At 34.8% G+C, this 25,670-nt stretch overlaps 1 protein-coding gene across 5 annotated transcripts in view; it reads left to right on the top strand.

Annotated features, from left to right (window-relative positions):
- Window positions 1–25,670, top strand: part of APBA1 (amyloid beta precursor protein binding family A member 1) — a 290,257-nt gene that overhangs the window by 237,057 nt on the left and 27,530 nt on the right. For 4 of the 5 annotated variants that reach the window (XM_031943563.1, XM_031943565.1, XM_031943556.1 and 1 more), the window contains 3 exons: window positions 8,564–8,659; window positions 15,455–15,494; window positions 19,687–19,832. In XM_031943563.1, coding sequence (XP_031799423.1) covers window positions 8,564–8,659; window positions 15,455–15,494; window positions 19,687–19,832 — 282 coding nt within the window. The remainder of the gene's footprint in view (window positions 1–8,563; window positions 8,660–15,454; window positions 15,495–19,686; window positions 19,833–25,670) is intronic. The other variant, XM_031943568.1, reaches the window with a different exon arrangement.

Here is a 25,670-nt window from a genome sequence, read left to right as displayed (position 1 = left end):
TTCTAAAATCATTGAGCTCATCATTTCCTGTAGCAAAATAATATTTCATCATGAATATATATCATAGTTTCTTTAACCAGCCTGCAATTGACAAGCATCCCTGTATTTTCCAGTTCTTTGCCACTTCACAAGAAATGTTGAAACAGCCTGCTTATCTTTATCATATTCATCCAGGTGCACTTTCTTCCCTTTTCTTTAATATCTCTATCATTAGCACACAGTAGATGCTGAGAATCATCAGTGTTAGAGGAATAGTTTTTGATCTGTTGTGCAAGCAGAACCCAGTGCGTCCGGGACTTCATAGACTCTAAACTATCTAAATTATTTTGGCTTTGACTCCATATATCCTGCATCTCTCCCTTGCCTTTTACCTAGAAAGCCATCCCTTATGAAAAAGAAAGAAAAAGCAGTTTAGCAAAAATGAACCTATATATTATCTATCAGTATTTGAAGTGTTTCATACACATTGACCTGTAAATTCTACAAAGAAGGTGTGAAGGTTTATGATCACACCTTCAAGTTGAGCCTACTTTGCCCAGAACAGCATTCTTACTCCTACTGGGAAAGAATAAGACAAGTTTTTTCCAAAACTAGGAGCCACAGAAGATGATGATAGTAGAGCTCTTACTCTGAAGTTATTGCTCAACTTCACAAGAAATTAAATCACAAAGAAAGTTAATATGGATGGGTCAGGCACTATGTGAAGTCATCCCATCTCCAATTACAAGTTGCATTATTGATTTCAGACATATAATACCACTAGGGATGAGGGGAGGGACAATAATGGACAATGTTGAACAAAACCTCATGCAAGTGCTGAGATAAAAGTTTATTCTTAGTCTCTAAAGTCAAATAAATACACTTAAGCTGAGACTGCTTCATAAACACCACTGGGGAAGATGGAGAATTTTTGGATGTACCAGCTAGAGTATTGTGAAAGAAAGGTAGGTGGATCCTTGGGCATCAGAAATGATGTGACTACTTTCATTTGAACAACTTTCTCCTTCATCTTTCTTTTGAAATGAGAGTGTTCTCTGTATTTCCTTTGTTGACAATAATACAAACAAAACAAAAAGGGATTTCAGGAGTTTTGATGAAGCTTCCCAGTTTTTCAGTAGTAGCTGATGACAGTTAATATACAGGTCTCAGGGAGTGAGAGAAATGCCATCTCCTCCTTTGGGAAGGAGAATTTTTAGGCTATAGAGATTATTACCTCTTCCTATTGGCCCTATATTTTTTGTCCCTCTGTTTCAGAAATAGGTTAATTTCAATTTTGTAGCCCCAAATCCCATACTGTGTTGTTCCTTTTGCTTCAGTTATGCTAATTAAAATAAATATAAATGAGAACCTCCCTGAATCTGTCCTTGATTATACAAATAATTGTTCACCCAAAATTCTAATATTAGATATCAGAGGAATTTATGATTTTTCAGCTCAATCTCTCATTTTAAGAAATGATCTTAGTATTTTCTTCCACAGAATTATTAGACCAAATCATAACATAAGTATCAAAAGAATTTTTGTGTGCTCATCCTTAAGGGGCTACTGATTTTGTTAGGTAGGGAATGCTCATTCTCATGGAACTAAGATACTGACTTATAATCAAATTGTTTTAAATTGAGACTGTGACTCTTAATGCTCAGAATTCATTCAAGAGTTTAGGGTTTGTTTTTGTTTTTTATGCCTAGTTGAAAATGCCTGTCATCATCTACCTTGGCAAATTGAGGATCGGAACATGTATATGCAGGGCTTTGTAGGTGATATATCTGTTTTCCTGGTTTTCTCTCATATTTTTAAAGTGAGTTGGAAAGGTTTTCTGATTTGTGGTTGTATGGGAGTACATTTTTCTTTAAAGGACGGGAATAAGAACATTAAAATATTTTTACAGATAACTATCTTAGAATGTTCAGATTATGTTAAATTGCATTCATTGTGAAGATATACATGTAAAAACTTCTTATTTCTAGACTATCATTTAGTAACATAATATACAATGCCTTTGATAAGTTTTCTACTTTACCATATTAAGGAAAATCGAAGGAAATTGTTGAAATAGTTTAAATTGAGGTTGTGTGTAATATAGTTAATAAAGCCGTTTATTTTTTTCATTTCAGAAGAACAAACATTACACAGAGACAAAAAATAACTAATTATATATTACTTTGTTATAAAGTTGTTTTTTTAAAAAACTTAGATAAATGAGGAAAAAAAATCTCTTTAGCTGATTTGAGGGGAGAGGGGGGAAATTAGATATCATACACAAGAAGTCTAATGAGCAACCTCTTAAGAGCACCCAGAATACTGAGATTCTTGACATATACAGTCTTTGAAGAAATCAACTTAACAAATAATTTATAAGTATTTATTTTGAATATTGCTCTGTGCTAAAGGCTGAGGATATAAGAATGCCTGCCCTCAAGGAGTTTACAATCTATAAGATAAAAATAACTGTATTTCAAGACTTAATGAAGGCTTCAAGGAAATATCCGAACCAAATCTTGAAGGAAAAGAAGTTATTTCCACAGGTACAGCTATGGAGGAGGAGGACATTTTAGCTATGTAGGACAACCTAAATATATGCATGGAAGATAGGAAAGATAATTAGGAGCCTAATTGGGCTGGAATGTTCATTGTGTTAGAAATAACATTCTTAACATTGAAAATCAGATATCAAGGAAAATTTATTAAAGAAGAATCTTAAGGAATTGTCTTAACTTTTCTGACCAGAAGCCAGCCCCACTCCTCTTTGGGAAGAGGGAGCATTGAGTACAGAAGTGGAAGAACCTTTATACTTGCTAGTGTGACACAGCCCAGAGAACAGATTGGACTGTTTCATTCCAATTACAATCTTTCTGGTCCTCCCACTATGTGTTTCCCCTTAATATGTATAAAACATGTTCCCTACCCTCATACATTCCATACTCAAAAATGGCAGAAAACTCCTCCTATGCGGTGTGTTGTTTAATATTCAATTAGCCTATTAAGCAAGCACAGTAGTGATTTGGTCAAGTCAGGTCACTGATCCCAACTAGTTTGGGCTGGATCTGCTATTATCTTAAGTTTGTGGTTCTCCCAAAACCACAAGAGTCTTTCTGATTGGCTGAATCCACCTGTGCCTTCCTACCCCTCCCCTCCCCTCCCCCCCCAATTCCTTGTTTGTTCAAGGCTTCAATTGATCACTTAATTGTTCTGTGAATTCTAACCTTCCTTAACCTCTCACATTTTGAAAACCTCTTGGTCAGTAGTAACCACTATCCCACACTATTTCCCTCACTACTGACTCAAGAAAAAGAAAGATGGAGATTAACTGTGTTTAGCAAAATGGACTTTATTAACATTTATATAAGGCTTTAGGGTTTGCATAGTGCTTTACATATGTTCTCTCATTTGATCCTTAAAACAACCCTGTGAGTAGTAAGTACTATTACTCTCATTTTAGATTAATGAAAAAGGATCTGACAGATGAAGGGGCTTGTTTAAATTCCTATAGTTAAGAAATATCCAGGGCTGGGTTTGAATTCAGCTCTTCCCTACTCCAGCTCCAATACCTTCTGTACTATACCATCTAATTGCTTTCCTTTAAGTTCACGAATACTTTTATTTCAATGGATCTATGATCTGATCAATGTAGTTCCTCCTTTCTACATCTGAATCTACCCACACTTCCTTCTCTATGCAAAATATATGCAAAAGCTATGCAAATATACAGATTCTCCCAGGGGCCTTCCTTTAGATCTCTGGACATTTCAGGAATATCAGTAGAACATCCAAGATTTTTTATGAGCTATCTCTTGCTCTAGTTACATAACTCATTTGCCTCATTAATGATACCTATTATATAATTCTACACAGTTCTCATGCCCACTATGGTATCCCAACTCTTCTTTGGGTAAAACTGGCATTCCATAATTTCCAACCCTGGAGCATCACCAGAAGGACTCTGATGTATTTAGAATCACAGATCTAGAGCTGGAAGGAAACTCAGAGGTCATCTAATTCAATCTCCTCATTTTGCAGATGAAGAAACAGATTGAGGAGATTAAAGTGATTTATCAAAGGTGGAATTTAAATCCAGGTTCTCTGATTCCACAAAGAAACTGGGAAACTCATTAAAAACATTGTGCAATTTTCTTTTCTTTTTTTTTTTTTTTTTTTTTTTTTTTTTGCTGAGGCAATTGGGGTTAAATGACTTGCTCAGGGTCACACAGCCAGGAAGTGTTAAGTTCTGAGGCCAGATTTGAACTCCGGTCTTCCTGACTTCAAGGCTGGTCCCATCGTGCAATTTTCAAAGGACAATCTGGTCCATTTTCTTCAATTCTAGAGTTCATTGTCCAGTCAGAGTATTTATCCAAGCTCTCTGAAGTGAATGAATATGTCTCTAGACAAGGTTTATCCAACTAACTATATCACAATCTAGATAAAAAGCATTCTTTGTTTTTTTATATTACCCATCTTTAGAAATTACTTTTACTTTAGAAGAGTTCTTTTGGAACAGTAAAATATTTAAATCAAACAGATAATATAGTAATCTCATCTGAAAATACATGCAGTATTGCATATCTGTGGCTCCCTATATACCTCTGTTTTATTTTTAAAAATAACAGAAGCCTATTTTCTCTACCTCCATGTTCTTATTCAGTTTTTTCTCAATCATGTCCTATACTTTCTGATCCTATTTGAGGTTTTCCTAGCAAAGACACTAAAGTGGTTTGCCTTGCGCAGCTCATTTTATAGATGAGGAAACTGAGGTAAACAGAATTAAACGATTTGCCCAGGATCACAAAGCTATAAGTGTCTGAGGCCAAGATTTGAACTCAGGAAGATGTCTTCCTGAACCCAGGCCTGGAAACTTATACGCTTGCCACTAAGATGCCCTTAAAGGAATATTACTACCTCAAAATAAGGATTCTTGAACCTCTAAGACAAACACACATTCCTTTCAGTAGCTACATTTCCCCATAGTCTAATTCCTATTCAATTTAACCCTCCCCTTATTCAATTTTGCCAATCTTCTCATTCTTGACATTATATCTATTGCAGGATATACGATCAGTTGCCAACAGACTTTCATCTTTGATTTTCCTCTTTATCTCTTGCTACCCAGTGAAATGAGCCTTTTCCTGTAACCACTTTGTATTCCTTATCACCTTCTCCTACTTTTAGCCTATCCTTTTTTACATTTACAAATTCATAGGACCAAAAATAGAAAGAAACATGTTTTCTTTTACTTAAATTAAGGAAGGTAGAATTTTTCCTTCATCATCCTCTTTCACTGATCAATATCTATCTCTTACGTTACTCTAATAGATCTTAGCACTGTGAACCCAGAGACTGAGTTCAGGTAAGAGTTATCGGAATGATGGTGGCATCTGATGTTGTTTCTTGCTCTTAATCTGAAGTGCAAAATAGAACTTCAAATCTTCCCACCCTTGGGCCCCTGCCTTTCAGATATCCTCATGAAATAACAGTAATGGCAACAACATAAGGCTTACAAAATACTTTCCTCCCACATATTTAGAGCTAGAAAGGATATTAAAGGTTAGGCAGACCAACCCCCACATTTTAGTAAAAATTTGTCACTATTTTTAAAGATAAGAAACTCACAAATGAGAAGTCTTGAGCATTGTATTTGGAGTCAGAGGAAATAATTTCAAATGAATAGCTTTGCAATTTATCACCAGTGTCAACTTGGAAAAATCACTTTAACCTCTGAGATTCAGTTTCCTCGTTGATAAAATGAAGGAATTGAATGAAATTGATATAATGGGTTCACAGCATTAATTGAACTGCAGCAGGCTGATGGAACAAAACAGTGGACCCTGATATCCCTCTTCTTCTTCTGCCCTCCCTGTACTCTCACCTCCTTCTCCCTCTTCCCTTGTCATTAGGTGGGAATCTTTCTTATTGTAAGGTAATCTGGAACCAATCAACTTGCAATATAGTTTGGTCACGTAGGAATTAAGTTGAAGACCTGAATTCAAATCAGGGCATAGACAATTGTCTGTGTTACTCTGGGCAATTGTTTAACCTTTCTGCCTCAGTTTCTTCATCCTTAAAATGGGGATAAGAAGAGCACTTGTCTTCTAATCTTGTTGTAAGGTTTCAAATAAGATATTTGTAAAATTCTTTGCAAACTTCAAAGCACTATATAAATGATAACCATTTAGCTCTTCTCTCCCCCCCCCCCCCCCCCCCCCCCCCCCCCACCAAAGGCATAAACAATGACTAGGAACCAGATGAAGAATTTAGAGTTTTTGTTGTTCTGAAGGCACAATGATTGAGTACAGGATTTAGAGTCAGGAAGACTTGAATTCAAAACCTGCCTCAGACAGTTATTAGCTTTATCTCTGAGAAACTCATGTTCACTTCTCTCTGCCTCAGTTTCCTTGTCTCTAAAATAAGAGGGTTTTACTATGTAAGCTGTATGTCCCTTCCAGCTCTAAATCTTTAATCTATAATCCTGTGGGTAAAGGCATAGAGAAGTTTTTCACATTAGGAATTCCTCCCACTGATGAAATAATAATTCTGAATTTTAAACACATACACACACACATACACATACTGCTATCAACTTAAAATTAATATGACAACATGCAATTTGTTATTGTTCGTTTGTTTCGGTTAAGTCTGACTTTATGACCCAATTTGGTTTTTTTTTTTTTGGTTTTTTTTTTGACAATGATATTGAAGTGGTTTGTCATTTTCTTCTCCAGCTCATTTGAGTGATAAGAAAACAAAGGCATACAGAGTTAAGTGATTTTTCCAGGCTCATACAAATACTAATTGTCTGAGGCTGAATTTGAATCAGGTCTTTCTGATTTCAGGGCCAATGCTCTAGCCACCGTGCCATCTAACTGCCCTATATTTTTTCTACTATACATTATATTTTTAAAAAATTATGTTAACTGATTTCTTCAAAAGTCATCTGTGACTTAGTTAATGTACCTTAAACTAGAAGAATATTCAGTAGATTATCCTGTTTGCTTGTCATCTCTCCATCCAAATTCTGGTATCAAAACAGTGAATCTCTTTCCTGTGTGTAAATATTTAAGAACTTGATCTCTATTTAAGAATATTACCTCTATTTATGATATTCTTACGATTTAAGAACATCACCTCTATTTCTAAAATCATGTAGAGTACATGATGAAAAAAATCCAAATCTCATGACAAAGAACTCTGGCTGCACTATCTATTAAATAGTGATTTGTATTTCCGTCACATCTCTTTTCTGTATGTTTTGTCCTCTCTTCTTTCTAGAGAGGCAGCCTATTAAAGAGATCTTATTTTTATAGTTTCACTTAATGAGTCTCCCCTTCTGCTCAGTTGTCTTGTACCTCTTCAGCACCATTACTTTATGGGAAATTTCTTTTTCCAGGCAAAATACTATCACTAATGCCTCTTTAAGGCATAATTTGTGATTACTCCACTGAGTTAAGATCAGCTGGGGATCATTGAGACTCTAAGTTATTGATAAGCAATAGTAAACAAAGTACTATATTTTTGTAGTACTTTTCAAACTTTTTTCCCCTCTGGTTTTAAGTTTGAACTTCAAAATATTTCATTTAGTAATTTCTAACACACCAAAAAGTTTAATAGTTTCTCAGGAAAAATTGTCAAGCATTGAAACAAAAGCTGAAAAATATTAGGCCTCTTAGATTAATTTCTTTTTAAAAATAATGCTCCATTCCCCCCTCCCCCAATTACATGTTAAAACAATTTTTAACATGTGGGCTTTTTAAAGTTTGAACTCCAAATTTTATCCTTCCCTTCTTGCATTCCTCTTCCAATAGTAAGCAGTTTTGTATAGATTATGCATGTGGATTCATTTCTGGAAGAGGTTTCTTTTGTTTTGTAGTTGATTGTTGTTTTGATTTTTAATTTGGTTTGGTTGACCCTTGTGCGATTTCATCTTTGCAGGGAGTACCAGGTAAAAATGGCCCTCTAATAATGCAGATCTGCAATTTAATAGTAGTGGGTTTTTTAATTCAATTTTATTTTCAGTTTCAAATTCTTTCCCTCCCTCATCCATTGAGAACTTGAGAAATACAAAATCCATTACAAATATGAAGTCACAGAAAGCAAATTTTCACATTTTTTGTGTTCTAACAACAAAAAAAAAAAAAAAAAAAAAAGAAAGAAAGAAAGAAAAAGAAAAAGAAAAAAAGAAGGGGAGGTGTAGAAGGAAGAAAGAGAAAGAAATTTGTACTTCAATTTGTACTCAGAGTTCATCAGTTCTCTATCCAGAGGTGGAAGGCATTTTTTCATCATTAGTCCTTTAGGATAATGCGTAATTAAAGAGTTGCCTAGAGACTTGGAGAAATTGGGTGACTTGCCTCTGATCACAAGCAAAAGTTGTATGTATTAGAGGTGGCACTTTCACCAGCTATATCTGAATCTCATTTTTCTATCTATACTAACCATGTTACCTAGAGAAATGATCAGTATATAAATTTTTTTTTTTAGTTTACACAATTAAGTTTTGCATTTCTTAGAGCTCTCTACTACTCCTGAAAATCAGAGGTTCATTGAGTCCCTGATTTTGTTTCTTTATCATGTCCAGTCTCCATCTCCTGATTCTTCCTCACCCCGGGGTGCTGAATCATCCGGCAGACAGCATCAGCAAGATGACCTGGCAGAATCCTCCGGTAACAAAGAGGTACAGCATAGTCATTGTCAATGCCATGGGCTACTGCCTTTCTATGCTAGTTCATTTTCATGATTTTTTTTTTTTTTGCCCTTTTTCCTTTCCCTCTCTTATAGATTACAAAACCAATTTATGGTGGGAAAAAATAGCTATTAAATGTGTTCTCTAATGTATGCCTTTTTTGGTTGTTCTGTTCTTGTGATTTCACCGAGAGTATGAACTCCTTAGAGAGGAAACCTCCTTCCCCAAGTTGATAGAAAGCTTTCCAAAAAGTTAGTCTAATTTAGAGAGTTGTCTGGGGGTGAGAGGGTTGGTATAGTTCCAAAACCAAAAACAAAAAATCCAGCTCCCTTGGCTTTTCTGATAATGTCTTGTCTTGCCTTCTTTAATAAATTGTGCTCCACAGCTAGTCCTTCCCCATATGTATTTACTTCCATTTTAAGGGAAACCTATTGATGATGATGATGATGATGATGATGATAATGAAGATGAGTGCTGACTCAGCCTTTTTTAAAGAGCCTAGGCTCAAGAGAGACAGTATATCATGATGGATAGTGGGCCAAAATTGGAGTTAAGAAGACATCTTGCTGTGTAGGACCTTAGGCAAGTTCTTTAAAACTTCCTTATAGGCAACTTTTTATGACTTTGAGTATAGGTTGATAGAGAAGATTCCTTCTCAAGGAATTCCCTCTTTGATTAGAATTTTTAGGTCACTACTTCTCCTTAAAAGGACTCTAGATATTGCCCACTCTAGAAAAATTGGGGATAGGTACTTGACTTATAATTTTGTTGGTTTAAGGAGCTCCCAGAAGAGGAAACCGTTTGACCAGTACAGGTCAGCACCCACTATTTTTCCAACTCCTGTGGATAGGCCTGTGATCTCATTGGTATGTGACCTCCCCCATAATGAAATAAAATACCTCTCACTGCATCTATTAATAACCTGATACTGAGCTCTGACGTCATCTGTGTGGGAGCTCAATTGCCTCTAAATATTTCAGTCATCTAATTAACACAGAGAATATTTGTTTGAAAATTTAAAATACAAAAATAAATGATCGTATCATGTTTTTTTCCCTTTTACTAAGGAAATAAATGTCTGCTATTTGTGTGTATGTGTGTAAAAATATATATATATAATGTATTTACTAATGTAAATAAATGTAAGTCATCTGAATGATCTTTTTTTTTTTTTGTTTTTTTAAAAAGATCTTTCAGATGACTTACATTTATTTACCATCAGTAACTATTATTCATGAGGGACAATATAGCCTAGTGAATAGGAATTTGGGTTCAAGTCCTATCTGTAACACCAGGGAAAGTCACAACCTTTCATGTTGTTGTTCAGTCATTTCATTCTAGTCCATATCTTTTTGACCCCATTTAGAGTTTTCTTGGCTAAGATACTGGAGTGGTTGACCATTTCCTTCTCCAGTTCATTTTACAGATGAGGAACTGAGACAAATGGGATTAAGTGATTTGCCAAGGGTCACAAAGCTAATAAGGATCTCTAAGGCAAAATTTGAACTCAGGAAGATAAGTCTTCCTGACTTCAGGCCAGCTGCTTCATCCACTGTGACACCTACCTCCCTACCCAACTCCCTAGAACCATAAGTTCCAGAGCCCTTTGAGAATGTTCATTGGTGTAGGGATTTTCTTTTGTTTAGGGGATTTTTTGGTTGAGTAATTTTAAAATTTATTTTTGTTTGTTTATGTCACCACAGTTTCCCCCATCATTTCTCTCCCTTTCCTCCCAGAGAGCCATCCCACATAATAAATAATATTTTTAAAGAATTAAAAAAAGAAATAAAAAGGAAAAACTTAGTACAACTGATCAAAACATCAAAAAGTATATGTGCAACACTTGTGAACCTCCCACCTCTGCAAAATGATTGGATGGATGTGTCTTCTCATTTCCCTTTATTTTGAGTCATGCTTGTTCATTATAATTTTGCAACATTCACTTTTGGATTTATATGTATAATATTTCTTTCTGTTAAATTGTTATGTTGTGTATTGTTTTCTAGGCTCTGCCTCCTTTATTCTGCATCAGTTCATATAGATCTTTCCTTACTTCTCTGGATTCATTGTATTCATCATTTTTTACACAATTATATTTCATTATATTCATGTACCACAATTTGTTTAGCCATTCCCAAATTGAGGGGAATTGTTTGCAATTCTTTGCTATCCCTAAAAGTCCTGCTATATTTTAGTGTATGTAGGAACTTTTTTCTCATCATTGTCCTTCTTAGTGTATAAGCTCAGTAATTGCAAATCAGGGTCAAAAGATTCTGAGCACTTGAGTCATTTTATTTGCAATATAAATTCCAAATATATCTTGTTCAGCAATCCCTTATCAGAAAAATATAACAGAAAAATTTTTTCCTTATTCAACTGCTTCCCTTTTTATCCTAGATGTATTGATTTTGTCTATGTTGAAGCTTTTCAGTTTCATGCAAACAAAGTTATCTAGAGATAGGAAATTTCTCACCTGGACTTTCCTGCATTAATGTAATAAAAATAAAAACTAAGTATCTTTGGGGAGATTACCCACTTCCTAAGGAAGAATGTTGCTTTTTAAAATCAATTGGAATTAAATTATGAAACAGACTTTTTGAATATAGTACAACCCATTGTGCTATATAGGTTTGCAAAATGCTTCACTGTATAGCAAGACATACTAAACTGTGACCTACAGGTGGATGATGTGGCCTGGGATTGGGTCTGATAGCTCTCTTTCACTAACATACTTGTTCAATTTTCCCATTTTTTTTACTTCATACTTAATTTATAATGCATGACAAAGTGATAAAGAAATGGAGAGAAGAATCCATAATGACTGCCCCAGAGACAATAGTCAAATCAAAACCTGATAATTTCTTGAAAGGGCTGCAAGCCTTTGGGGCAAGTGTTTATTAGATGCAAATATGCAGATGAGCATCCTTATAAGCCTTCTAGCAATTCCTTCAGTTGGCCTTTAGGAAAATCCCTAGGAAGATGATTGCTCTCTAGTCTTTGGCTTTCTCTGATCTGAGAGTTTATTACCTTTTTAAAATTTGAACTTTACTACTAAGAGTTAGGTGACCCCATTCTCTCTGCCCACCTAGTAGAAAAGAGTGCTAATCAGACATCTTAACGTTCAACTTCGAATAACAAAACCTTTTAAAATGATTTTTTTAAAAAACCCTCCGTGTATGCATGCATTTAACTAGCCATTCTTTAAATTTAAGAAAACCATTTTCTCCTTAAAAACGTACAGATGAAGCATGCTACCTACTGTCTGATAGAGAGATGATAGATTCAGGCTACAGAATGAGACTGGTTTTTTGACATGACCAACACGGGAATTTGTATTGCTTGCCTGTGCAAATTTCTTAGGAGGATTTTCTTTTTCTCTTTTCTTTTTTTTCTAGCGTAAAGGGAGAGAAAGTACATATTAGTTCACTAAAAAATTTTAAGCACTGCTTCAGAGACTAGAAAATATAATTGTCATCATAATACTTATATTGTGTCAGGAACTATGCTAAATGACATACACTTATCTGAATTGAGCCTTGCAAGAAAAAAAAAAGTGGGAAATAGGGGCTGTTATTATCCCCATTTTTACAGATGAAGAAATTAAGGCAAATGGGTATATGGCTGGATTTAAACTTGTCTTCCTGACTCTGCTCTCTCCACTGCACAACCTAGCTATCCCAGACATGATCTATCATGAACTTAAAGATAGAAATAGGAGAATGTCAGTGAAAATCCTGTATTTCTAAAATGATAGGATTTTATTTATTTGTTTGTTTAGCTGTAGAATGAATTATTCTTTCGGTATTCAGATCTGTAACCAGAAGGCACTTTTTGAATTTAGAATTCAATAAAATATTCTTTTATTCAGTTGATATCCAAGCAGACCTGGGTTGGGTAATTGGATATATAGCTAGAAGCTGAGCCACTCTGACAGAGCATAGTAGACATCTCAATCAGATAGCCACCTAGCTTAAGGGCATAGATTGCATTTAAAAGCTTTGCCAAAAAGAACAGTCTTTTTTTTTTTTTGGAAGCTATTTAACTGACTGGTCAATCAGAATTATATTGGCTCTGTTGCTCTACTCTCAACAAAGTCAAATGACATCTTTGTTGATTAAGTGTAAGTCACATAAGTGGAACAGACTTTTCAATATTTGATGGCCCTTTCTTCTATAGCGCTCCATTTGGAGGTTCCCTTTAGTGTATTTCTTTCATTGGTGGCCAATAGCCATCATTCCAAGTTTCTCATCCTCTGGGCTTATCCCTTAGGTTGAAATACAATTTATCCTTCTTCAAACAAGAAAGGCATTTTAGGAATATTTAGACTCTACATTTGGTATGATGAGTCCATCATTATAATGAACACATTCCATGAAAAGTTCCCTCTAATGAGTTTCCAGATGTTATACATTTCAAGATTAACATGAAGGTCTTTTACTCTTCTAAATTTTATTAGATTACATGTCATTAATTTGGTCCTGAATAGTTTAGATAACATTTAACATTTACATTTCTAAAATGCTGGCACAGTTGTTGGCTAATTAATCATCTTTTGCCTTTGTGAGGTGAATATTCCTTTTTCCCATATTCCAGATGAGAAAACTCTACCAAGAAATTAAATGAATATCCTTGGCATCCTTACCCTCTCTTTCCCACTTCAGTTTAGACTTGATGCGGTTAGTGGCAGTGCTGAGAGTTGTGGGAACCACTCTTTGGTCATGCAGGCCCAACGTGAAGAATTCATGAACCCAAAATATTAGACTGGCAAAAGGAAGTTTATTGTTGGCACTGCAAAAGTCAGCTTTTGCTAAGAAGACTGACTTTCGAGTGACAAAATCCTGGCAGAAAGATAAAGGTTCTAGAGAAATCCTGGCAAAGAGATAAACTGAGGTGTTAATACTGAGAAGAGAATGTCTTCACATCGGGCAGGAGTTCTGGCAGCTATGTCAAAGAGGCAAAGCATACTATTTTGGACATTCTGCAAAGAATGAGTGAGCAGAAACCTATTTTATGAGCAGATCTTGGTAGGGGGAAGAAGAGGAGGGGGCAGTTTGAGCTGATCACATCAGGATCTCCCAATTGAATGAAATTACTTTGAAGGCTTTTTCGGACTGAATTTGAATGGGGATCTGGCTCTCAGTGGGGGTGGGGGGATGACTTGCTTTAGAAAAGGCCAGCTAGGAGGATATGCTCTCTCATAGATTCTCTGGAATCTGGGAGACTAGAAATCTCCCCTTTTTTACAGATCAAAAGTGGACACAATTTTAGAGTGTTAATTTTACAGATTAAAGGGAACACAAGTTTCACTCCCCAGTCAGACCCAGATCAGAAATTATTCAGACCTTACATTTATTCCCAGAACACTGGTTTCTGCTGTCTCTCAAGAATACCTTGAAATGAATTTAGGACTCAGTACAGTCCCAGCATAGAAAGGTTAAAGGTTTAATTATTAATCAGCAAAAATTTATTAAAAACCTACTACATGCCCCATTATTAAACCCTAGGGATACAAAAAAAAAAAAAAAAGGCAAATGATAATCCCTGCCTTTAAGGAGTTTACTATCAAAAAATAATGCTTTCACAATTCTGTTCCTTTCATAAACATTTTTAATCACATACCACCTGCAAGTCACTTAACTCCCCTATGCTCTAGACAACTTTCTAAAACCAAAAGTCACAGAGAAGATAATATATAGGGAGTTATCTCACCTGGCATTTCTCAATACTAATGAAATCACAGAACTAAATCCCATCCTGAAGGACAAATTCTCTATTTTTCCAACATGCAGGTTTATCCTTAAGACAATTAAAAAAAAAAAAAAAAAAAAAAAAGAAGACCCAAAAGGTAAGTATTGATGCAGTGAAGACCATTTGGTATATCAATTGTGTTTTGGAAGTTTTGTTGCTTTTCCAAGTCATTCTACCTCATTCTCCTGTGAGTTCTCTATGTAGAGGTCTTCATCTGAGCTGTTGGCATAGGAAAATTCAGGAGTTCATTCTTTACTCCTTTAATTGTATTTTCATTTTAAGGTACTATGCTGGAGTGATTTAAAGAATGAGTGACTTCCAAATAAAATAAATTGATTGATGAAACAAGGAAGAGAATAAAGAACCCCAGAAAACATCTTAACAGGGTGATTAGATGATGATTAACCCAGTCTTTAAACAACTGCTTCCCTGTGAAAATTCTTTTTTTTTTTTTCCCTGAGGCAATTGAGGTTAAGTGATTTGCCCAGGGTCACACAACTAGGAAGTGTTAAGTGTCTCAGACCAGAATTGAATTCAGGTCCTCCTGACTTTAGGGCTGGTGCTCTATCCACTTTAATACCTAGCTGCCCCACAGTGGAAATTCTTAATCTGTTGTTGTAGCCATGCTAATATCCAATCATTTATTAGTGGAAATTCCAATTTTTCAGGATATAAGTTACTTTGTATTTTTGCCACTGGGCAAATTTAGCAATTGGATCCACTCCTGACATTCAGAAAATGGATTTTTTTTTTTAACCCTTAGAACATAGATACCTTCCAAAGGTTGCTAAACATAAATTCAAAGATTTCCTGGTTGCTTAAAATGCTAATGACTTAGACAGCACTTAATGATAACCTCTAATGATAATGCATATATTTATATACATTTTAACTTTCTCTAGCTAGTAATGGTCAACTCTTCCTTGTTTATTACTGCTATTTGATGGTATATTTATTTTTCATGTTGCATAGATGGGTTACTAATGCATATATGAGCATGCTTTTCCCTATTTGAAACCCTCTTTGTCTTAATTACAGTCAAGGAAAAGCTTGGCTTCATTCCCAACGTACGTTGAAGGTAAGATGTGAGAAAAAAATAAAGCACTGAGTGATTTATAAATCTTTTTAGAATTCAGCTCTATGTAATACTGTACTTTAAGAGGATATATCTGGGAGGGAGGAAGGTCACAAGTGATACATTAGCACTCTCCAACAATTTAGAATAACAAAATTATAGTATTTCAAAGCTGGAAAGAATTTACCTAGATTATGTATACTAACTCTCTCATTTTGCATTTGAGGAAACTGAGGCATAGAGTGAGGTGACTTACCCAAAGCCACACAGGTACTTACTTACCTAAAGACATGAGATTAGAACTGGAGTCTCCTGATTCCCTTTCTAATGGATGTCAGTTTTAAAATATCTCCACCCAAAATGTAACAAATGGAAACAGAGGGACTTGGATTAGCTACCAGAAATACTTTACCAATACATTTAGAGTGATCAAAATTCAAATGAACTATGTAACGATACCAGTCTACAATAAAGATAAAATATACTCTCATTTCCCTAAGGTAGCTCAAATGTGGTCTAATCAAATGTCCTTTTGATGTCTTTTCCAAATTTATAATTCTGTAATTATAAACTGAGGAAAAATTGAAGTTGTTCATCTGTACCATTGAAATCCAGATCCTGGGTAGTTGGGTTTGTTTTGAGGTTGTTTTTTGTTTGTTTGTTTGTTTTCAGTTAATTCCTTGTATTCCAGTTAAAAATAAACAAAAACAACAGGAACAAAATCAAGAAAGGAAAGGGCAATCCTAAATTATTAGAAATTTTATCTAAGCTAATAAACACTCTTAGAACTTTTTCTAATGTGATATTTGAATCAGTTGGTAAGCATTTCTAGATGTTTTATAATTTTGAATTCTTATCAACAACAATGTCATAATCCAATGTCAAGTAGATAACAGCAACATAATTGTATATGTGTTCTATGGAGTGGGGAGGGTTGTCCACCTTCACATTAAACTAAGTACAGTGAATTGAGTATAGAGGAAAAGTGCTAACAGAAAATACTAGAGCATGCCAAATATAAATATGACCTTTAAAAAATGATAGTTCAACTATCTAATTTGCTTTTTAATTTGTATGTTTAGATACTAAGTTCTGAGGATATTGGGGGCTTTTTATCAGCATTCATTACACTGGAATTGATTACATATAATTCCATTGAAGATAAAATGAAGTGAAGACATATATCAAACCCTATCATTTATTTAAGACCAATATTATGGTCTTCCCATATGCTTGGTTTTTATCCAGTCATTTAGATATTATTTGAATTGCTTTCAAGTTCATATACACACCCACACCTACTATTTCAGAATGAAAAAGAAACCTTTTCAAAGGATGGTTAGTTCTGGGTTGTGAATGGTTGTATAATGTACACGGGCAGTTAGATTTTACTACAAAGAATACATTTTATTTTCTCTTTGTGCTTGAATTTCTGCATTCCTTATAGCCTTTCTCTTTTTTTCCCTGTGAACATCATGTTGTGACAAACACCCATATTTGAGTTGCAAAATAATTCCATCAATAGGATAACTATAGTTTCTATACTTTAATATTACATAGCTTCAAAAATGTCTGTTTATATTATAGAAAGACATATACTTCCCTGATATATAGTTAAACTTTTAGCTTGTGTTTTATGAATAATATTGTAATGCCAGAGATACTGAGGCAAGACAGAGATTAATATTTTAATAGTGGAGAATTTAGATTAGCCGGTCAAATAGGACTCTTGCTCTAAAGATGTCCGGCCACTAGCAATTAAAACACAGACGTTTTATAGGGCTCCATCTGACAGGTTGGGGGTCAAGAAGGTCAAAAGCAAGAGACAAAAGTATCTGGGGCAAGACATAGTGAGCACTACCCAGGCATTTGAGATAAGCCATCTGGAGTTTTATGACTCACTGAAATGTGAGAGTGACCAGAGCTTAATGGGGTAAGGAAAAAGGGGGAGGAGGGAGGGAGGAGGGAGGTGGCCATAATATTTTATTTAGAGTATAGCAGAACAATTCAGGGAAATAGGTATTACAATTCAGGGAAACTTTTAGCCATAAAGGCTAAAAGAGAAAAACTTGTCATCTCCCAGAACTTGTCATGGAACACTAAATAAGGATCTCAAGTGGTTAAATGGAAGAAATATACATTTTTATAGTGTTTGCTGCAAAAATTATTCTTGTTAAAAATACCAAGTAAGCCAGATAACAAATTCCCTTATTCAATTAGTAGCTTGTGCTTTGTTAAAGATTTCTTGGGAGATTTCTTAACTCTGTTGCAACTACTGTACTTTAATTTGAAGGAAATGAATGGATTACATTCTCTCCCTGCCTTGGTAAGCAACTCATTTTAGGGAACAGCTGTTTGAGCTCAAGATGAGTTTGACATTTACGGGTAAAAATTAAATTAATTGGAGAATAGCTCTGGAATAGGAGAAATGATCAATCTAAAAAAATCCAGGATTTTGCAGATGGAAGCACCCAGTTTAATTAAATAAACTTTTCATAAATACCTACTTTGTGCCAGTTGCTATGGTAGGCCAAAAAAAAAAATCCATTTGCTTTAATTGCTTAATTGAAATTCATTTGTAGGGATGTTTGGATTGGAGAAGAAAATATCTTTTCCAATAATATTTAAAGACTGATTGCCTCAGTCTTTCAAGGAAGTAAAATTCAAGGATTTGAAAAGTTCTTCCTTTAGCTCTTCCACAAGTAAGGGAGTTTGCAAGGAAGGGCATTTAAGATATTATATCCTACCTCAGACACTTATCTCTATGACCCAGGGCAGGTCAGTTAGTAAGCATATAATAAGTGCTTATTTTGTGCCAACACTTTGCCAAGCACTGGGAATACAAAGTAAAGTTAAAAACCCAATCCTTGCTCTCAAGGTGCTTATATTCTATTGAAGAAAACATATGTAAATAATAATACATATAAAATACACTAAGAATGGAAGGTCATTTCATAGGGAAGGCACTAGCTTGGATAGGAGGATACAAGGAGAAAGGCCTCCTCCAGAAAATAGGATTTGAGCTGAGTCTTGCCACAAAATAAAAAGCACCTCAGTTTTCTCACCTGTAAAATGAAGAAGTCATCAAGGATGTGGAAGAGAGGAATTTGTGCATCAAAGAGGATATTTGTTAATATCCCTTTTATCTTTATAGAGTCTGTGATTACATGATTATTAGTGCATTAGGACTGAATTCTTTCTATATAGTCAGAAAAGGATGGTTCATTTTGTGGTAAAGGAAGAAATATTGGAAGCCTGCTTGGGTTGTATTCACAACTTTGCCATTAATTAGCTATATGACTATAGGCAAGTTACTTGGACATCCGTTTCCTCATCTATAAAATGCAGAAATTGAATCCTTTTAAGTCCCTTCTAGCTCTATTACTCTGTGATATATATGGGACAAGATATAAGCACTTTAGGGAGAGAAGGTATTTAATTTTTTTTTTTAATCTAAAAGGGATGTACTAAAAAGGAAGTTCTACCAAATAAATTTTAATTTAAAATAAGGTTCAACTGTAAATCATGGTTAGTAGAATCTGCATTCTTTTTTTTTTTTTTTTAAGAGCCTCTATCCATTTAAAAAATGTAATGGTAGTAGCCTACTATGTACATTATTGATCAAAATTTAGTCTAGAATCGGTCTTTATGGGCTCCATATTGAAAATGTTGGTGTGTAGAATGGGCTGGGTGAAATTAATCTACAGAATGAGGGCAGAGTGCCATTGAGAAAGTACAGTAAGCTTTTGAATTGACATGTCCCTTGTGGGGATAATTTGTCTCCCAAATTATGAAGATGTGTAAAGATGTGCAGAATAGGGAATGATGTTTTGTTTTCACTCAGCAAACATAATCACCATGCTTTATGTCTCATCTAAATAATTTTCATATCATTTTCTCTACATAAATTGTTAGGGAGAAGGGTAACTTTCCCCTATAAAGGGGAAAAAATGTCTTCTCTTCTAATAACCCATTAGTTGAAAAAAAAAAAAAAAGAACAAAATAGATTACCTTTTCACAAATTTGTCAGTATACACAATTGAATAGGCAGGCTGAGTGAGAAGCCTGAATATGTTATTAACTTGTCTGAATGTGTCAGTGATAGTGAAAAGAAATGCAGAATTGAGTGATCTGTGTTCTGTCTGTCTCTAGCAGAATATGGCTTTGCTCATAGCTGTAGTTTTCTGTATTATAGTTCCAGGACCATGTGATCCCGAAGACTTGATCGATGGCATCATTTTTGCAGCCAATTACCTTGGCTCCACCCAGCTGCTTTCTGACAAAACCCCCTCCAAGAATGTTCGAATGATGCAAGCACAGGAAGCAGTAAGCAGAATAAAGGTAAGGGACTATGGTGTGTTGTTCATGTGGTGGGGGCGGGGGGGGGGGGGGGGGGAAGAAAGAGAGATTAAAAGTGCCAGAGTGGTTTAACATGGAAGTCTACCTCCTCCTTCAATATAAGAAATGTAATTTAAGTTTGTGAAAATCAAGGGTCTGACCCAGTTATTGTTCCTCCCACCCCAACCTCCCCCCAGTCTCTTAGACCATGCCCTCTATACAAAATCTGGAGGAATCTGGAAAAGAATTTGAGTTGAGAAAATATTATAATCATAATTGGTTATTGAAGTCATAATTTTCACTGATTTCTTATTCACTCTGGTTATATAGAATGGTAGCAGATTCAGATACTAAATAGCAGAGTGATTTACACAGAGTAGATTTTGTTCCTCATATTTAGTTGTCATAGACTTTGTTTTTGCTTAAGCCTTAAGAAATAACTCATAGATAGCCATTTAAACTAGGAACACCAAAACCCCAATTCATTAAGGACATCCCTGAGAGAAATGGTCATTTATTTCTACTCTAGTAACTACTAAGAATTTAAGCTCTTCTTTTAATAAAACTTTAGACCTAAATCCTTTAAAGAAGAGGTAAATTGAAGTTTCTCTTTTTTTGGAGTTGCATTTTTAGACCACTTAAGTGTCACTTAGGAAACATGACTACCTACCTCCTCCTCTTTAACTTTCTTTTCCTCATATACATTCCTAGGATCCACCATGGTGCTTGCATGGTAACATTAGAAAGAAAAAGATGAAGAGATGGAGCGTAGGAGTTAAAGATACAATGCTGAATCTATCGTTAAACAAATATCCCTAGAATATTTAATATGTAAGGCACCATACTAAGGAGTTATAATAGGTCTATTCCCACTTAGTTCTGGAAGAAGAAACAAGAAACACTGATTTAAAGGTAATTACTAGTTATGTAAGTCATTATATGTAAGACCAAATGATTCCCGAGGAAGGAGGGATAGAATATTCTACTGACTTTGTCTTAGTGGAGAATACTTCTTAAATGAAAATTCTTTGGATAAGACCATTAGCAGGTCAGAAACCTGTTAAGTAAGGAAGATAACTATGCATATCAAAGGACTTAATAAATTGATTTTTCATTTAAAAAAAAAAAAAAGCTTAACTCCTATCTTTCAGGTCTGATTATCATGATGATTTTAGCATTGTTAGCTCTCTTCAGGGCTCATCTAATAACTCTCATTTTATACAGAAAATGAGACCCAGAGCATCAAAGGTAGTGGGAGAAGACAAGGGAATAAGCATCTATTTAGCACCTTCTGTGTGGTAGGCACATTCAGATACTAATGAGTAGTACTGTACAAGGCAGGTACGATTATCTCCACTTTGTTGTTGAGGAAATTGAGGTAAGCAAAAGTTAAGTCACTTGCCCAGGGTTGCACAGCTTTTAAGTGAATGAAGCTAGATTTGAACATAAGTCTTCCTGACTCCAGACCTGTCTGCTTGCCACCTAGCTGCCTCAAGTGGCTTGTCCAGTGTCACACAGGTACTAAGTAGCAGAGCTAAAAATTGGAACCCAGGTCCTTCAACTTCCAATTTTAGCTCTGCCCTTAGATTTGAACACTGCCCTTAGATTTGAACATTCCTATGGTCTTCAAACGTTCCAAATGATTAAAAGTTCAAAATAAACACCTTTTGACTATTATCTAGAAAAAAATAAGTTAAAACCAACTTGAATCTTTCAAATATTGAATTATGGTGATATCAGAAGATAGATCTCAGCTTCAGTATATTTCTCCTTTTTAACAGTATTTTCTCAGTGGTCTTCAATAGGGTGAATCTTGTGGAATTATAGTAAGTACTGAGTACATGTAAATTAGAAAATCATTATCTCATCAATTCCACTGACTTGGCACCTTGTAAGAATCCTAACAGTGTGTTATTCTTCTTTTCTTTTTTTAAAATACATTCAGCTACCAAACACATGATCAAAAAATTTATTTTGCATTTTCACAGGGTTGATATCTCAAAGTTTTATGAACCACATGAAGTAGAATGCCCTGCCAGCTAGAAACACAACACTAAAGAACATCTGGTTATAAAGATATTTTTGTTCTCTCTAGGATTGAGATTTGGAGGGAAGAAGGTAGGAGGGAATACAGCTAGGTCTTCATTCAGGTAAAACATAAACCCTCCTACCCCCAACTGGTCAAATGTATTCAAATCCACACTATTTAAAGCAATAGTTATATAAAATATGGTAATTTTGTGTGGAAATATCTTGTGTGAATTTGAATAATATGAACATTTCAGAGGATTCACACTTATCAAGACCTAGTTGTGTTTGCTTAGAGCAATTTTCTGCAGCTAAATTAATTTGTTGTAAAATGGTAAATTTATTTCATTAATGATTTAGAAATATCATTTTAGAGAATGCTTATATAAAAGCATTGCCTTCCATTAAATATTTTATACCTCATTCCTTTTATATCCATTTAAATGTTTTTAAGATTAAAATTTAAAATTAAGATTTTTTTTTTTAAGATTAAAAGAGTTTACAACCCAGCCTACAGTTTTTTAAACTTGAAGAACTAACATGTCCAAAAATTCATACTTTATAATTGAGCATCCACTGGTAGATTGTTGGAGTCAGAGAAAATATCAACACATGGAAACATGTTTATTTGGAGTTTGAGATATTTGAAAACCTAATTTGGATTGTATTGTCATGTATCCAGAGGAAAGCCTGTGGACATATGTAGCTGTAAAAGGCACCAATCTCAAAGGGAGGTTTCATACTTCTCCATACCTGTCTGACATTTCAATAATGAATGAAGTGCTTGGCTAGAAGCATCAACAGGAAGCAATTGAGCATTTGTGCTGTAGTTCTTTTAAGAGTAACATTTATCTTCAGTAAGATGTAAGGTGAGGAGAAAGGCAAGGAAATAATAGGAAATAGGAAATAATAGGAAATTTTTAGACTATAAATTATTAGTTATGAGGCACTATAACTAAGTATATTTTGCAAATATTACCTCATTTGATTTTCACAAGAGCAAAGTAAGGGAGGCAAGTGTAATTATTATTCTCATTTTATAGTAAAGGAAACTGAGACAAAGATTAAGTGACTCGCTCAATATCATGTGGCTAGGAAGTGTTTGAGGCTGGATGAACTTAGCACTTCACGATTCAAATTCTAGTATTCTATACACTACAGCTTTGTTTTCAAGTCTGACCTAAATTGGCAAGGAATTTCTTCACACTATACCAATGAAATGAAATACTGTCATATAGTATTATTTTTACTGACAGCCTACTTTAATATACTCCACACACTTTTAAGGCAAGGATTCAATAAAAAAAAAGTATGTGGAGTACAGAGACCCTAAACCAAAATTGACTTGGAGATCTCTCAAAGTAAAGGTAGAAAGTTTTTATTAGACTCTTGGGAGAAGCTAGCTCTGTAAATCCAGAATAAGGAAAAACAGAGATTACAGGAATGAGAGCAGGATTAAATAAACAAGCACTGCCCAACCCCTCCCCCAAAATCCCCTTATGCAAAACCTTTAATCTAGATTGGCTCTTGTGATTACTTTTCCCTTATATGTCCAGTAGGGTGATAATGGGCTGACTAGAAATGAGGTAACTACATTAAAAGTTTCCTTTCTTCAAGTCACATGATTTCTGAGAAAGCAAAACTGAGGCCTAAGGCTTCTCTTACTTTAGCAAACAGTTTTCTTTGAAACCACATTGTTTGCCCCACATAAAAGTAAATAGAGTAAATATCATTTCCCTCATTTTCTAGATGAGGAAACTGATTGAGACAGTTTAAAGGGCCCAAAGTCACCCAGCTTGATTACATGAGGTAGAGCCTAGTTTCAAGGTCTCCTGACTCCAAGTCCAGTGGATTTATCATCTAATATAATCAGTGGAGAAGAAGAAGATGGAATCAATCTATGAAGCTCAGTTCTTCCCTTTCCCCAATTATAGTTATTTTAGAGAAATGAATAAGCACTATCTTAGCTGAATGACCACTCTCCAGGGTCAGGATTTCTGGATGTTATTGGCCTTTTTTCTGCCATGAGTATCCCTTTTGGCTTGCTTTGAGAAGTCATTATTCTTTGAGAATACCCCAGATGCTTCCAGAAGGGAATCCCTTGGCCTCTTTTCTTTGATTGGATGAGGGAAACCAACTACAATGTTAATTGTGAAATAATGAGAGGTAACTATGTTTCTCCCTGATCCCAGAAAAGCTTTTCCACACAGTATGATATTTTTCAACTCAAAAGACAGAGGCACCATCAAAGTGTTTTCTCCTCTCCTAATTTGGCTCACACTCCTTTTCCTTGTTCTCATTGTCCTTCTGACCAATGTGCTTTTTTTCTTTGCACATCCTTGTTTTTTATCTGTTCTCATTCCCACCAAGTTGAGTAATGATACACCAGATTTTTCTTTCCCCTTCAAAAAGAAAAATTAGAGAAACCATTTTTTCTACAGATTAGTTCAGCTTTGATAGAATAGCCTTGTGTGCATTGCAGAGTATATTTATCCATTTTTTCTAATATTGTGAAGCATAAATTAATAAATCCAGGATTATGGATTATACCTTGGCTTTCTTTAATTTTAGAAAATCTTGATGATTGCATGGTTAGTCATACAAAATACTTTTCATGTACCTATTTTTCATCATTTATTCATAAGGTCTGACATTTTCCAAGTTTAAGCAGGTGATTTGTTTGAAACAAAAAATAGTTTCTCCCAAGAGTTACAATTTATTTGTAGAATGGAAACTGTCAGTGTGGCTATGATTAAATAGGTAAGTTTCCATTTTACTTAAGTGACTCAAGACAGCTGAGTAGTAAGTCCTAATTAATTAATAAACATGAAGATTTAAATGGATGCTGCTTTTTCTTGCTTTTATAATGCATGATCTCATTACACTTTCTATAGATCACTTTCCTTTAGTCCAGTTTCTAAATCAGGCTTCAGGCCAGCATATCTTTTACTACATTCTGTCCAAATCATGAATGTAAATTTGTTTTAAATCATTAAGGTTTTAGACCTGATCTGGTATTACTCAACTGCTTAAAATAAAATAAACAATATAAATTAAGTGAAAGAACCTTTTGCTCAAGTCATTTGTACATTGGATCCTCTTTCCTTCTGATCTGTTCATCCCAAATTTATTTTGGACACTCCTGCTGTAATTGGCATATCTTGCTTCATGGGATTTTGCCAGCATCTGCTTCTTCAGGCCATCAAATAGGTTTTTATGTCAAATGATATTAGTGATTTGTTGGTTAGGACATTCAGTGATGAGTCCTGGATTATCACAGCCAATACAGGGTTAAAAAGACAAAAACTCCCTCCAATATTCCAGGAAGAGTTGTTTAATGTGAGAATTTCAGAAGACACAATGAAACTTTCCCTGGCAATTATCTTAGGGTCACCAAATTGTAATGTGGTCTACAATCTGAGGAAAATTACTCATTAGAAGCTAAAATCCATTATATCATAATTAAATAGCATTTAGGGCATAACTTTGCAGCTGCTGCCTTCAGACTTTTTCAGAGTAAAACATTCATCATGAACTTAAATGCAGCCAATGAAAACTGTGTACTGAGTATAGGATAGGGGGTCTGCTAGTTTTTCAGGCCTTTTAGTGCCTAGGAAGTAATATTTGATGCCTGACTCATCCTGTTTCTCCACGATAAGGCAGCCCAGCAAACCACTAATTAATTAATGAAGCAGAGATTTCCTGCTGGAACTAAAATGAGCTCTCCTACCAGGTGAGTACCAAGCTAAGATGGCAGTCCCATCATTTTGAGGCAGCAGTATCTTTGGATTTTTCATTAATTTAATAATAATT

This window comes from Sarcophilus harrisii, chromosome 1, assembly GCF_902635505.1.
Source record: "Sarcophilus harrisii chromosome 1, mSarHar1.11, whole genome shotgun sequence".
Lineage (NCBI taxonomy): Eukaryota > Metazoa > Chordata > Mammalia > Dasyuromorphia > Dasyuridae > Sarcophilus > Sarcophilus harrisii.
The sequence above is the reverse complement of the archived record's forward strand: the minus strand, read 5'-3'. Positions and strand labels throughout refer to the sequence as shown.